Source organism: Thamnophis sirtalis, unplaced genomic scaffold, assembly GCF_051295495.1.
Source record: "Thamnophis sirtalis isolate CommonGarterSnake01/CBP01778 unplaced genomic scaffold, rThaSir2_p1.2 scaffold_11, whole genome shotgun sequence".
In the NCBI taxonomy this organism is placed as follows: domain Eukaryota; kingdom Metazoa; phylum Chordata; class Lepidosauria; order Squamata; family Natricidae; genus Thamnophis; species Thamnophis sirtalis.
In genome coordinates this window covers 37409155-37424970 of record NW_028261391.1, presented here as the reverse complement: position 1 = coordinate 37424970, position 15816 = coordinate 37409155, and the positions used below count along the sequence as shown (strand labels likewise).

The following is a 15816-nucleotide window of genomic DNA, read 5'->3' as shown; positions in this document are numbered from 1 at the left end:
CCTCTAACCAAATTGACGTCTTGTTATGAAATCTAACATGCATAACCATCTTAGTCTGGGAATAAAGAACATTATCAAAGCTCTTTTGGAACTCAGTGCATAAAATCCAGCACGTACACCTCCCTCTTCATCCATACAAACAATTAGGAAAATATTGCTCTGGCATGACTTCTGAAACCCTAGAAGCCATCTCTTACTCCTGGCTAATCTAGGGCTAGTCCTGGCACAGCCCAAGCCAGTTTGAGAGCATGAGGAACAGACTTCACCTTTGTTTTCAATAAATTGTAAAAAAAACTAAAGGTGTAGGAAGGCTGCTGCTTCACTCAACAGAATGGCCTCACAAACTCAGACCAAATGAAAGCAGATCCCCTGAATGCTATAGTGAGATGTATCTGTTGTAACGGCCATCAACACATGTGATGCTTATCACAGCTTAGTTCAAGGAGAACTGGGAGCTAGTTTGCTCTTGGCAAGAACAGATGCAAGCTTGATCTATTACAGCACTGGTGTCAAACTTGTGGTGTCACGTAACATTTTGCAACATTTCCCCCATTCACGGAGCTGGGGTGGGCGTGGCCTGCGCATGAAGCATCCAGCCCGCGGGCCATTGCCAGTTTGACAGAGAAGTTCAGAAAAGTTAGCCACTGAAGGGATACCTCTGATATGGCAATGGCATCAAAACATATATTTCTACTCAATGTTACTCTCAGGACAATATAGATGGGCTGTTTTGGAGCTTAGTTGATCTCATAAGAGCCTTTTCAGATCCGAGCAGCATATAAATTGCTGTACTGAAAATAAATACGGTTAAAGCTCTATCTTATATGACAAACCTCTGAATGCATAGAGAATAATGAGGATTTCACCCAAAAAGAATTTTCTATTATATATTCCTTGTAGCCAATAACAAGTAATTTTAAAGGACTTAAATAGTGGGATACCTGATTTAGTAATATAAGAGATTTATATTTATATAAAATCTCTTATATTCCTAAATCAGGTATGCCACCATTTAATTGTAATCATATACGTGTTATATATTTATTATATTACAATATATACTATATATAATGTAGGTTATTACACATACACACACACATATATATACATATACACACAGTGTGTATGTGTGTATGCATATATGTGTATGTGTGTGTGTATATATAGTAATAACTGTAGCATTTAAATATACAGTGCTACATATTTTAATATAATAAATATATGATTATAATTATATAAACACACATTCATAGCCCTGATGTTGTCTTTAGTCAAATAATTTTTGAAGCATGACAGAAGCTTGCTTTATTTTTATATTATATTACACCTTTGCTCCCCAAGCGGACATACATGCCAAGTTCCAAAAAACATGTTGCCTGCCATTTCTTTTCTCCCTCTTCCGTAACTGAAGAGCAGCCTATTTTTAAGTACTTCTTCAAATATTAACATATACGCATGATGGATAAAGGACCAAGAAATGCAGCCTGTGGCCAACTAGCGCTACATATCAGCTAGACATGTTTTCCATGGTGGGAAAATAGGAAGGGTGCCAAAAATAGAGGCAAATAGTTTTATTAACAAGCTGTGTAAATTTGCCCCTCTTTTCAATGAATGCAGGGGAGAGTGGGATAGATTTTGCCAATTTGGTCCCTGAGAAGAAGAGAGAGTCTGAGACAGAAAGAGACAGAGGCAACAAATTGTTAGATGATTTCAACATAGGGGATGAATAAGATTACAGGTAACTTTTGGTGAAAAGGGCAAAAGTATCACAAGCATTACACCCTTGTAATGTAACTTAGCCAGACATATCTTTTGTCCATTTTTGCACTTACCCAACCTTAAAAGTATGCTGGACACTTCTGCTAACTTGCCAACTGGAACAGGGGAGCTATGCTCAGGCTTATTCCAGCCAATACCAGCCCGAATGAGCCTGGAGTTAATGTAGTCTCTGCAAAGCGCCTTGGCTTGAGATACAAGCTCCTTGTCAGTGGGAGTCCGGTCAAACACTTCCATCACCTCTGCAGCAAAGACAGAAGAACGACGGAGGACTTCCATTCTATCACCGATCTTCAAACATGCTGGGTAGAGTTTTCTTCAGAATTTCATTGGGGAGACACTGGAAAGGAATCTATAGCTAGAGAACGTGTTTGTGGGAAACTGCTTCACTGCAATTTTCAGTAAAGATGCTTGTTGGAGATCCCTGATTGACAAATGAACAAGAAGAAATTATCCAACTGTAATCAATAGCTGTTCATGTTAGCTTCCTGATAAAGCTAAGCTGGTTTATGATGAAATCAATGTGCAGCGTTATCTGATGCCTTGTTGTTCAAAGTAGCTTCCTCTAGCTTGATGCCTTTCAGATGCATTAGCATTATATCTCCCAGAATTCCAAACCAACATTAGGAAGGAACCAGATCAAAGAAGGCTGAATCAAATTAAGTTGTTTTTCTGTGGAGCTTACATACAGATAAATGTGCTCATGGTTGCAATTTTACCAGCACTTGAAAATATGGAAGTAAACACTTTTGAATACAAATCGCATGGCAGACTTAAGATCTCTGCAAAACCAATGAGATGACCAAACACAAATTTTTAGAAACTTAATTTTCTGAAGGGTGTTTCCGGACAAGACTTTTATCATTTGCCTTCAAGATGAAATTTTTACAGGAGTGTCAAAAAATGGTATATTTGTTTTGTTACCATCCTATGTTTTTCCATTTCAACTGCCTTTTGCTTAAAAGAAACACATCCATTAAACAGAAAAGCTGCAGAGTGCCTTTTGAATGTCAGAATAAGGCACATGAGTCTGGAAACAGCCTCAAATACCCTCTTAAAAATCAGGAATTACACAAACAAATTAATGGAATCTTGAAATAACATTTGAAAGCATCTTGTTTTCTCTAAAGCAGGACAACATACGACAGGCAAACACCAATGTTCAGTGGCAATGACATCAAAAGAAATAGGCATGCCATATTATATCACTCATGTAATATAATAACACGCACATGTGTGAGGGGAACTTTTATCTTTACCAAATCACTCACTTGAAGAAAAAAAATAGGAATAGTGACAGTATCTTCACCAAATATATCATTCTGTCAATGTCATCTTTTAGGAGACAAAAAACACCCAAGCCTTTTTGTATAATTTTTTTTATCTCCATCTAAAATAAAATGACACGGCCATACAACACTATCTTTCAGTTCTGCAAGGGTGCAAGAATTTTGTCTCAATTGGCTTTATGTTTTAACATATTTAAATATTCCTCCTGGTCAGAAGGTAATCTTGTTAATGGTGTGACTTGAAAATTTAACGCAGGAACCAATAATTCCTCTAAAAGTTTCTCACAGGACATAAAAAATATTTCCAGCCAATCTATAAAATATTTGTAGTCGTTATTGAGGTAAAAAGTACAATCCCGAGTATCCAAGCAATGTTCTCAAACACAGGTACACTTAAACTGAGAGTTATAAGCATAACAGCATCCATTACCAACATATACCTATTTCTACAGGTCTTGCATGTGGCCAAAATACATAAAGCTCCTCCATGACACAGGGGTTAGAAACCTACTTAGGGATTGGACGCAAATCATACAACACCACAAATGAGCCAACTATATGCCTAGCCTCTTCTGCAAACCAAGAACCATGAGGAATTATCTAAGTTCCATTGTGCCATGCGAACCTATAAAATCAAATTAACTGATAAACCACAGTTAAGTCTATCAGTTAAGTCTATGTTTATAAACAAAGCTTCTGATCGTTACTCTTACTCAATCTGTTCTAAATCAATAAAAAGGCAATAGCAACGTCCACGCGTAAAGTTTCCGGGCGATCTCCAAGGCATTTCCACTCCACAGTGATGATTTGCAGTGCAGGAGATTCCTTACGTGCTCTAAGGAGGGTTCCTTGATTCTCCCCGCTGGGACCGGGTTGGGCAGAGATCCCAAGAATTGTTGGTTGTTGAAATTCCGCAGAAACGCCTAATAACTTCGAGCCGTTGTTCCTTCTGCCTTTACGAAGCTTCAGAGATCCCAGCGCTCGCAAGATTCCCTCCGTGGAAAAAGACCTTCTTGCTATAGCCTTGTAAGGCAAGTGAATTAGCCAGGAGGAGGAGGAGCTAGAAAGAATTCGCCCGCCCCTTTCTTCTGTCTCTTAAGGAGGCACCAGGAAGCTGGGTCGGTGAGGGTTGAAAGCTGTTTTGTGCGTACTGTATGAGCTGGTCCTCGGGTGTACTGCGGTGCCTCGTTCAGACTGAGAACGGTTCCTTTAAGGTGCTACGGCCACAAGGTGGTTTCTTCAGTCTTGGCTTAGCTTCTATGAATCCGTCCAATATAGGCTGCAAGCCTGACTTATTTTGTGGTGAAACCAGCCAACGGTGCTCCATTGAAGCAAAAGGTGTTGAGCAAGCATCTCCCAATAAAGCAGCTCTTGAAAATGTACAGGTATCTCTAGGCATAAAGGTGATGTGCTATAATACCTTTCTGAGGAGGGCTTCTTAAACCTGATAGGGCTGTAGCTCAATTTTGCTGATCATTATTTGTAGTCTTAGGTATTTTATTTACTTTTTTTTTAAAAAAAATGTGTTTTTCTGAGAAGGAATCCATGAGCCTCATTATATTCTCAAAGGAATCTATGTCCCAAAGTGGTTATGTTTTAGAGCAAAATCTTATCGTTCCTCTAAGGCAGAGCTCTTCAAACTTGGCAACTTTAAGACTTGTAAACTTCAACTCCTAGCTGGCTGGAGAATTCTGGGAGTTGAAATCCACAAGTCTTAAAGTTGCCAAGTTTGAAGACTCCTGCTCTAAAGGACTGGGGTGTGTGTGTGTGTGTGTGGCCCTGCCTATTGAAATGAGACTCATCCACTCCACTCATCATTCATACTGAACCAGGAGTTATTTCTTCTGCCATCTAAACCTATTTGGCTGTGCTTCTTCAACATCAATGACATCAGCCCATAACTCAAAGCTGGAGCTGTTAGCTCAGTTGCTCCTCTGCTCTTCTGAGTTATTGGGCTAAGACATGATTAGACAGCCATAATCTGGCTTACTCTGTTGTGTGAACCAGTTATTCCTTTTTTAAGTTCAGCATGTTCGTCAACCAACTACTTCTGTATTCAACTAACATAACTGGCCCCTGATGTCCTGAATGGTGTTCATTGCCTATTGTCTAGCAAGGTAACACTTTTTTCTGCAGCAGCATAACTGTATTAATTATGAATATGTACCGATCATTGTACATGGTGTGTACGTGGGGACGCGGTGGCTCAGACACTGAGCTTGTTGATCAGAAAAGTCGGCAGTCTGGTGGTTCAAATCCCTAGTGCTGTTTAACAGAGTGAGCTCCTGTTACTTGTCCCAGCTTCTGCCAAACTAGCAATTTAAAGTATGTGAAAATGCAAGTAGAAAAATAGGGACCACCTTTAGTGGGAAGGTAATAGCGTTCCGTGCACCTTCGGCATTTAGTCATGCCGGCCACATGACCATGGAGACGACTTTGGACAGCTCTGGCTCTTCGGCTTTGAAACTACTAGCATATATGTGCAAGGGCTACCTTTACCTTACCAATAGTTGTGCAATAGCTATGAACATTCAACTGGCATTTATCCATTATCCACTTGTGGTTGACACTTCTTTCATCCATTTTTTAATCTGATGTAACCAAATGCTTTTTCCAAAAAGCATTTGACAAATGTACACACCAGCATTGCACAGCTTCAGCATAAAAGAGTTTACCTTTATATGTTTCAAAGAGTAAACAGAGTCCTGTTCCGCATTTGCTTCCATCAAAGGCAGTAATTCAAATATAGCTCAGAGGAAGGCTGCATTTCCATGGCAAGCAGGCTTCAAGAGAAGATGATGTTTTATGGTTACTAACTTCCACTGCCACATGGACTAGTCAGATAGGCTGAGAAGCTCCTTATCAAATACTGTATAGACTTTGATGGACACATTCTCCTTTCTTTAGGGGCTGATAGAGAAAAACAGGATGGCTGTTTTGGGTTTGCTCACGTGTTTTATTTCCCAGCTGCTTGTTTTCTTTCCTCTCAAGTCCGTTTTCCCCTGTGCTTGTTATGATGCCTATTTGGCGTTGTAAAACTTAACTAGAATAGATGGACACAGTATAAAGAATTAAGATTGGGTATATAAACTACACCTCTGAGGCATCTATTTCTACAAAGATCAGATTTTCTCTGTGATACCCTATGGAAGAAAATGTTTTCAGAAGCAGAATAGGAAGAATATTGATATTTTTGAACTTTACTGTCGGAGAAGACTGCTGAACATACCATAGATAGACAATAAAACCAACAAATAGATCATCAACCAAAAATTCTCAATCAAGGAACAAAGGTCCAGCTCAAATTTGGATACACTATGCAAAGACCTAGCTCTTTAGACAAGTCTAGAAAGCTAGGAAAATTGGAAGAAAAGAATAAGAAAATAATCAGCAGTAACGTGGATAGACTCAATTATAATTGCAGGACCTGAAGGGCCAGGTCATAGACAGATTATTCTCCATGAAATCTAGATGGTCAATGAGAGGTGACACCAATTTGATGGCACATATTCAATCAATCTCTCATCCTGGAGAGGATAAGCAGGAAGGGATATTTTAGAGTCAGCATTTCCTTCCTTTTGATTCTTATCAAAAAATGTTTCTTTAAAAAAACAATCTGAATGAATGGCATATGAATGAAAGAATTACGGTTCAAGTTCTTTCAGGCTTACACATAAAAATCTGGATAAAAAAATAAAGCCAGCATACATGACAACATCTGAATCAACAAATACAATGTTATTGGTTACAAAACCCAAATCCATTTTTTAAATCACCTCCTACTCTTTTTCTTACTTAAGTTGTCTATGTCTCATCCTCACATTATAGTTTCAGCATGTAATAAATATATTGTGTTTCTTATGTGATTACAGTTTGATTTGGAAACTTACCAACAACGTGGAGTGTCACACAGTTTATAGTTACAGTATTTTCTATGGTGGCTTCTAATATTCATACTGTACTTGATTTATAGAAGTTCAAGAGAGGCAATAATTACAATGACAGAATAGTTAATTGAAATTGAAAGATAGTGCTATTTTCAAAGCTACTAAAGGATGGCTTAACATATTTTGTGCAACATTAAAGATAAATGATAAATAGATTAATTTACATCTATTACATAGTATAAAACAAACACTCGGCATGGATGGACACATTAAAATTCATTTATTTTAAGATAGTGTGTTTACCTCTATGAGGTTGAATAGTTTTCAAGTCTTTGAAATGTCCTTCAAAACTTATTTGTAATCATCACCTAGAACATAGTTGTAAATGTTGGAACTGCAAGCGGTGTAGGATACACAGAATAAAATATCTATGGTAGTAGATGTCAAGACTGGGACACAATGAATATCTCTTAAACTTGCAAGGAAGTTTACCTCCCCAATCTTGGATTCTAGTTCTTTCATTCTAATGCAAATTGGAGCAACATGCCTAGTAAAAAAAAAAACCTTTTAGATAGGAAGAATATACTGTTATAAGTCAGAAGGACTGCAGAATTTTTTTCAAGGATTACAAGTTTGGATACATGAGGTGGCACTCATGAACAGTGGCTCAACCTACAGGAATGTAAGATAAGTTTTAAAACTGGAAAAGCATACACTATTACCTGTTAGACTTCAAAGTAGAAGCTATAGTATTTGAATGTGTGTGTGTATGTGCGCGCGCATGCCAGCGGGCATAATTCTGGAATGCCTCGAGCAATTTCAACCAAACTTGGTACATAGATGACTTACTCTCTGGAAAGAAATACTGTGGGGGGTAAGACACAGACACACCCTGTGTGTTCTGGTAAAATACAGCCTGTTGTGCCTTAAAATGGCTTCTACTGTACACCGCAGTGGAGTTGCCATGGTAACTGCTTCACAGTACTCCACAAAGGGGCTCCCTCTGGTAAGAGGGAAAATCCAACATTAGAAATTACATTTGATCCAGGCTTTCCCCCCCCTATAAATAAATACCCAGGCAACACCGGGTTATTGGCTAGTTATAAATAAAAGAATTGTTTCTGGATTTTTCACTGAAAAGGCGATGAGTATAGGGAATAATTTGCTTAATCAAGGACACAAAAAGCATTGAGCAGAAATGTTAAGGATCCAACCACTTCACTTCTTGCTTTCTAAAACAATCTAAACATCAAATTGACAAAGACAGTTCTCAAATTCTACTCTTACTAATCTATATAAGAAGGAAGATCCACAACAGAAACCTGCCTGTTATAAAATGTCTTGAAGAAAGATAATTCCTAATGACTGTTGAATATAGTATGGTTACCAATCTTATTGTGAAATGGAATCAAACTATTCCCCAGAAAATTGGTAGGAATTTACAGCCTGGGGGAGAAAGTTGGCCACCCACATTGTTGTGATCGTTATCCACTTACAAAGTCTCTGGGATTCCTGGGAATATGACTAGATCAGATGAATCAGCTGCTTCTCAAAACAATTTCACCAGTACGTCTTAAAGATACAGGAGCATTCTGATCTATTAATAATATTAAAAATATAGTATTAAATGATGAAATGGTAAAAGCTTGAAAGGAATGATAATTTCAGCTTTTTCCTAGTGAAAAACCAGATGACAGTGATTGTGAGTTTTCTACAATACCTTATATATAGGGATGGGTTCCGGCAGGCACCACTGCCAGTTCCCTTGTGTGTGTGTTGCATGTGTGCATGCGCAGTGCAATTAAAATTGTTCAGCGCATGCACAGAACTAAAAAACAAGATAGGAGCACCTATGGTGCCCCCCGCGGAACCGGTTCAGGGGCATGGCAGGCGTGGGTCACTGCTGGTTCCAGCGACCCAACCCACCAAACCACTACCGGTTCAGCTGAACTGGTCCGAAACGGAACCCACCACTGCTTGTATCTTCTTACATTTTATCTTAGTACTATATAAAGGTACTTTTATGTTTTTCTTTTCTTCTCCTTTACCAAATCCTTACTTTGCTTTCTTTTTTATTTTACTTTCTGTTTTTCTGCACCTTCTACTTTTTTATTCCTTTAAGTTTGCATTAGTTTTTTTTAATTTTATATGTTGTAATATTTAATAAAATTATTATAAAATAATAAAACAGCCTTTCCTCAAAGATCCCGTTGGCCCCAACCCTCTTGGATTCTTTTAAAGCATTAAAGATCTGGAAGCTCCCACATGTATTTGGATCAGGTAGTTGGGTGACCTCCAATGATTGTTAATTTTGTCTTTGTGACTGAAATGGAACTTTTTTTTTCTTTTGGAACTCAGGCATGTTGTGTATGACTTCCCCCCCCCCCCATATATTGTGTATATTGTTTAAACTGTGTTTTGTTGTTTTGCTTTAATTTTTTGTAAGCTACCTAGACCAGGGGCATCAAACACAAGGCCACCGGTCCATACCTGGCCCATGGAGTTCTTAAATCTGACCTGCGGGGCCGCTGTGGAAACAATAAAGGACCAGCTCGTAGTGTCTATGCCAGCAAAAATGGAACTCGGGATGGCTGGATGCGGCCCTCCAGAGTTCAGTTTTCACTGGCAGAGGATTGCAGGAGGCCCTCACAGCTGAAAACAGAGCTTGTGAGGGCCACAGGAAGCTGTTGCAGCTGGAAACAGAGCTTGGGAGCCCATTTTTGCTGGCAGAGCGCTTGGGCTGCCATAGGCGCCCCCAACACGAGTGATGTCAAGCTGGCCATGTCACCCTGGCCACCCCCACCATGGCCCTCTGAGGTCAAACACAACTCTGATGCAGCCCTCAATGAAATCAAGTTTGACACCCCTGACTTAGACTCACTGGTGAGGTAGGCATCTATAGAAATTGCTTAAATTTTTACTAGTATATGCTTATATTTTAATTCAAAAAAATGATCCACAACTTTAATTTTAATGAATTGGAAATGTAACCCAACTTATTATTATTTTAAAAAATTCTCTCTGGTGAATGGGTGGGTTAAAAGAAAGAGAAGGAAGGACTTCTACTTGTGGTTAATTTTAGGACCTTAGTTTGCCCCACTCTGGGCCCTCCCCTCCTTGAACATAAACACTGGACCAAAATGCCTTTGTAACACCGTTTTTCAGATTCAGGCTTAAGAAATCCTTACTGTAGTAGGGTTAAAAGCAAGTTTCCCCCTTAATGTAATCTATGCAAGGACAAGCTCAAAGATGTATACAATATTTTAGACTACTGTCTGCTATCTTGAGGGGTGGTATGGTGACTCAGCAGTTCAGATGCAGGGCTTGTCGCCTGGAAAGCCGGCAGCCCAGGTTCAAAACCCAAGCGCCACACAATGGGGTGAGCCACTGCCAACCTAGCAGTTCCAAAGCATGCAAATGTGAGTAGATAAACAGGTAACACTTCAGTGGGAAGGTAACAGCACTTTGTTATGTCATGCTGGCCAAATAGCCTTGGAAATGTTTTTGGACAGTGCTGGCTAAATGGTTTTGAAATGGAGATGAGCACCACCCCCTATAGTCAGTAATGACCAGTGGAGTAAAATCCGCAGGGGACTCCTAGTACCTTGAAGGAAGTCAGAAGACTGCAGTGATTAGGAAGAGACACCATAAAGGAAAGGACAGCAAATGTCATGCCAGTATGTTTTTATTGTTGTGTCAAGGGTGTATAGTGAGCATTCCCTTAAGTATTGGAGAAAGGCCCTGGGACTATCATTCCCAGCCCTACTCTGCACCGACTGTTTTGTTTTTTATCCTTAAGGTAAAGGTAAAGGTTCCCCTCGCACATATGTGCTAGTCATTCCTGACTCTAGGGGGCGGTGCTCATCTCTGTTTCAAAGCCGAAGAGCCAGTGCTGTCCGAAGATGTCTCCGTGGTCATGTGGCTGGCATGACTAAATGCCGAAGGCGCACAGAATGGTGTTACCTTCCCACCAAAGGTGGTTCCTATTTTTCTACTTGCATTTTTTACGTGCTTTCAAACTGCTAAGTTGGCAGAAGTTGGGACAAGTAAAACGGGAGCTCACTCCATTACAAAGTGTGAGGGATTCAAACCGCCGAACAGCCAACCTTTCTAATCAACAAGCTCAGCGTCTTAGCCACTGAGCTATCATGTCCCCCTTTTATCCTTAGGCATCTGTAGATGCCTTCTGTGGATTCACACATTTTGCTTGCTGATATGTATAAAATTGTTTTAATCTTACCTTATGCCAATTAAAGGTTAAAGAAATAAGACATTAAAAGTGCTAATCACATTAATTTTTATGTCACTTAAGCCAAATATACATTGCAATTTCCTTTTGAAACAGTTTTCTTCCATGTTGCCAGCTCCTATGCAGAGAGAAATAAATAGAACCCTGGATGTGTAAAATCATTTTAAGAATGAGGAACCAAGGTTTGCTGGGCGGCAGCCTCAGGGAGAGGAGAGGCAGTAGAGGCTGTAGCTTTCCTAACTGGATATTCTGGCTCCTTGAAATCAGGTAATTCTGGTGGCTGGTTGTTGTTGAGTTTTTTTGCGTACCTGAATAATTTGTGCTAGCAAGCACATATGAATAATTTTGAAAGATCTTTTGCCTAAGTGTGTGTCTGAGCACTTGGGGATTCAGACTCAAACTTCTTGATGTATAGTAGATAAATAGATTATGAGGAATAATGTCTGCGAAATACAAAAAAGAAATCCAGTATTTAATACTACATGTAATTACGGCGGCAAGGATTGCCTTTGCCCAGAAATGGAAAAACAAATTAATTCCAAGCGAAGATGAAATAATAAGAAAGGTTATGGATTGTGCTGAAATGGACAAACTAACTAAAGAAATCCAGGGAAAAGAAGAATCAGAATTCTACCAGATATGGGATAAATAGTATAGGTGGATGGAGGAAAGAAACAAGAATCAATGAAGGAATATAACAAAACTCAAAAAATAATAGTTATGAGTAAAATAAGAGGGTTAAGAATGGTGAAATCCAAATGAAATACAATAGAAGGGGAAATAATATAAGGTGAGCGGTATCGATTGATAATTGCTATTAGAAAGAACAGGAAGATCCTGTTCGTATTCTATTGTGTAAATGTGGTGTACGTCTTAGTTTTGTGTGTGTGTGTGTGTGTGTTCGTTAATACATTTTTTAAAAAAATGTTGTTTGTCCTGCCTGGAGGATATCAGATTGGCAAAATGCTTGCTCATTGCACAAGCAATCTGAAGATTTCAAAATATATGGTACCTAATACTTGGTGTATAATCTCTGGCAATTACTACCCCAGAAAAGTACAGCTATCAGCAGAGGACATTATCATGAGAAGCAGAGATGGTATTCTGCTGATTTGCCCTGGTTCAGGCAAACTGGTAGTGGCAGCGGTGGGAAGCTCCACCCACCTGCCCAGACATCATCATGGACGCTCTGCGCATGCACAGAAGGGCCACATGCAAGCGCTTCCAGTTCTGATCCAGTAGCGAAGGTAAGAGGATTTCATGCCTGATAAGAAGAAGCCCAGCTTAGTTCCATTCCACACGCTTATCACATTAACTGAAGTATCATATTATTGAATTATTTGCATTAGCTGTGTTAAATAGACCTGTTAAACTTTTTCTAGGGTTGGAGTTTTTAACATGATTCTCATATCATCTCTCTTTCCCAATGATGCCTTGAACCCCTGAGAGTTCTCAAAAACTTGACTGGCTGCAGCCAAATTTGTTTATAAGTGGTAGTGCACAACTCTAGAAGACTACTAGATGATAGCAAAATGATACAGAAAAATCTAACACTTTACTTCCTTCTAGTGGTCCTCTGGATTAGTGCAACTAAGATTTGATCGTCTTTGTAAGACGTCCTACATGTATGGACAGAATGAGTAGGGAAGCGATAGCTGGCAGTAATTCTGGTGAATGAATACTTCATAGGGGGTTGTATTGCTCACAGCAGCCATTTTGTGAATGACGAAGCCCTCTTACAGCAGCCATTTGACTAGAGTTGTCCCCAACATGTTCTCAATGTTTCAAATGGCCCACCCAAAGGTTTCTCCCCATCTCGAGAAAAGAAAGCACCATTGTACCCTTGTTCAGAACTATCTGATTGGTGGGTGACTCATGCCCATAAGAGAAATATCCTTAAGCTATTCTTAGCAGAGCTATAAGTTTCCCTCCTTATTCTGATACATCCAAGATATAGTTCCAGATGTTTAACTCAATCTGCAATGATTTGTCACCCATCGCCTTGCAGGAAGTCAGGTAATGATTTAAAACAGAAGCAACAATAGTAGGACTGAAATCAGCAAATCTCATGCTTTTTTGCCAATTCAACAATGGGTGAAGAGCATTTCAACTCAGCACTAAGAAACACAACACCGGAGTACAACACACTTAGGTTAATGTTGGCGAGCAGTTACTGCCCTCTCGTGGCAATAAAAGAAAAAACATGGCTATGTCCATGCTTCACATATCAAGAGTACACAAGACCCCTAGACTGCACATGATTCATCAGCACTACATTTGCCCTGCAGGATTCCCTTAAAATGTATTTCCCCCTTCCCAGTTTCCTTTTCTTAAAAAGAAAAATGGGTATCTTAAATCTAAAGAATTGATGCTTATTTCATTTCTTAAGCCAACATCCTTCAACTCCATTTAGGATCCTGTCTCTGTTTACTTTTGGGGTGAGGCCCTCAACATGCCTTTGACGTTTAACCTCAACATTAGCCCTTATTTTGAATGGGAGGCTTACTAAGTGAAGTATTTTAAACAGAAGGCTTGAAAGCTGAAAATGCAACTGATTTGTAAATTTCAGTAATAAAGGTTAGGGGAAAGAGTGAAAAAATGGGACTAAGAATAAATATAAAAAATAATAATAATGACAACAGGTAGAATAACCAGCCTTAAAGTTGACAATGAAGAGAGCAAAGTAGTAGATAGCTTTTTCCTTTTTGGATTGACCATCAAAGGCAAAGCAAAGAGATACAGAAACATCTAACTTGACCGCATTAACTTTCTTTGAAAATATTATGCCAGTATAACTGCTAAAACTGAGTACTTGGAGACTGTCACCACCCCTGGAACCCGTGATGCTATTCACCTGGTTCTATACGGTTCGGACGAACCGGTAGCGGTGGGAGGCTCCGCCCACCTGCCCAGACGTCATCACATCCATTTCATGGAAGGTCCTGCGCATGCGCAGAAGTGGTCGCTCCTGCACACGCTCACATTTGAGAACCAGTAGCAAAGGTAAGTGATTTCACCCCTGCCTGGAACGCTTCAAATCAATGGAGAAAACTTAAAGAAGGTGGACATTTTTTGGTATCTGGGATCCCATCTCCAAGGCAATGGTGATATCAATGATGAGGTGCAAGTAAGGGTGAATGCAGCCTGGATGCGTTGGTGAGAACTCACTGGTGTTTTATGTGACAGACAAATGCAACCCGTCTTAAATGTAAGATTTACAAAACAACCATCCGCCCTGTTGCACTGGATGGCACTGAATGCTGGGCAGCAACAACAACAGGGACCAAAAGCTATCTCCATGCCATGGAAATGCAAATGCTCTGTTGGATATTGGACATCTTCCTTCTTGGCCACATCACAGATGACACCATTTGATAACATTTTGGTGTGCCACCAATTGTAGAGAAGATATGGATGTCCTGAGAGCAGCACCTTCCACCGTTGCCAAGACTGCCTACCAACTAGAAGTTAATGGTCAGCAACCTTGCGGGCAACCAAAGTAGAGGTGGCAAGACACCATCAACAAAGATATGCAAACTGACAGCCTGCGCCCTGGAGACACAGGTGACCTTGCAAAGTGGCGCTCAATGAGCCAAAAAATGGACCCTTTACTTGCGGTAATACGCTAGGAAGATGAAGATAACTGCTAGAAATGGGATAGATGTATGTGTGTGTGTATGTGTGTGTGTACACACACACCTCCTTTGAATCAATATTTGACACCTGGTGACTACCTGGAGAAGTCCGTACAATTTTCTTGGGAATTTTTTTCAGAAGTAGTTTGCCATTGCTTCCTCCTCATAGTGGAGAGAAAGTGACTGGTCCAAGGTCACACAGCTAGTTTTGTGCTTAAGCAGGACTTGGACTCATGGTCTATCAGTTTCTAGCCTGATGCCTTTAACCACTGCATCATCTGGCTCTCATAGAAAAGTATATGTGTGTATGTGCATTCTATTATAATCTATCAAATTATGTGATTACAAAAATTATGTCTCAGCATGGGGTGTGGTGGGAGCTTTGTAATAAAATTTGTCAGATACACAAATTACGAACAATGTCTTATCTGTAGTGTCTTTAACAAAATGTGTTGTTTATAATTTCTGTCAGATGAGAGGTTCAGTCCAAGAGAGAAACATTATGATATAGAGTGTGGGAATTTAATGAGTTGCTATAACAACCTATGAAATAATTTTTACACTCCCTAGAATTTAGAACACTGGACTTCATATCTGGAGTCTGAAAGATGAAAAATTGATCCTTCAATTTGTCCTGATCAATGGACTGGAACAGATGGGTAGAACCAAGAGCAATCAGGATCCGGAGAAAAAATAGTAAAAATGCTGAGAAGTACTTAGCATACTAGAGAATTGGTACTTAATTCAAGGATCAATTTGAAAGAATGACTTCCCATGAAATAAGAAACAGTGACTATCAGTAAACCAGAAACTGACAGAGTAGCATATCGTATTGTGTAGTTTATAGCTTGTGGCCTTACATAAATGTAGAAAACTGGAGAAAACAATGGCTAAGTTATTAATAAATAACCATTTTGTTCAAACCAGCTCCAATACACACAAAATAGATCAGTTTACCATAACACATTAAGCTGAAGTTT

General features: G+C 39.5%; 1 protein-coding gene across 1 annotated transcript in view; it reads right to left on the bottom strand.

Moving 5' to 3' along the window:
• BOK (BCL2 family apoptosis regulator BOK) overlaps positions 1-4107 on the bottom strand; it is a 29797-nt gene extending 25690 nt beyond the window's left edge. Inside the window, exons 1-2 of the mRNA XM_014060725.2 lie at positions 3896-4107; positions 1833-2200 (exon numbers count right to left, since the gene is read on the bottom strand). Of these exons, the coding sequence (XP_013916200.2) occupies positions 1833-2055 (223 nt within the window). The 5' untranslated portion in view covers positions 2056-2200; positions 3896-4107. The remainder of the gene's footprint in view (positions 1-1832; positions 2201-3895) is intronic.
• Between the last annotated feature and the right edge of the window lie 11709 nt (positions 4108-15816).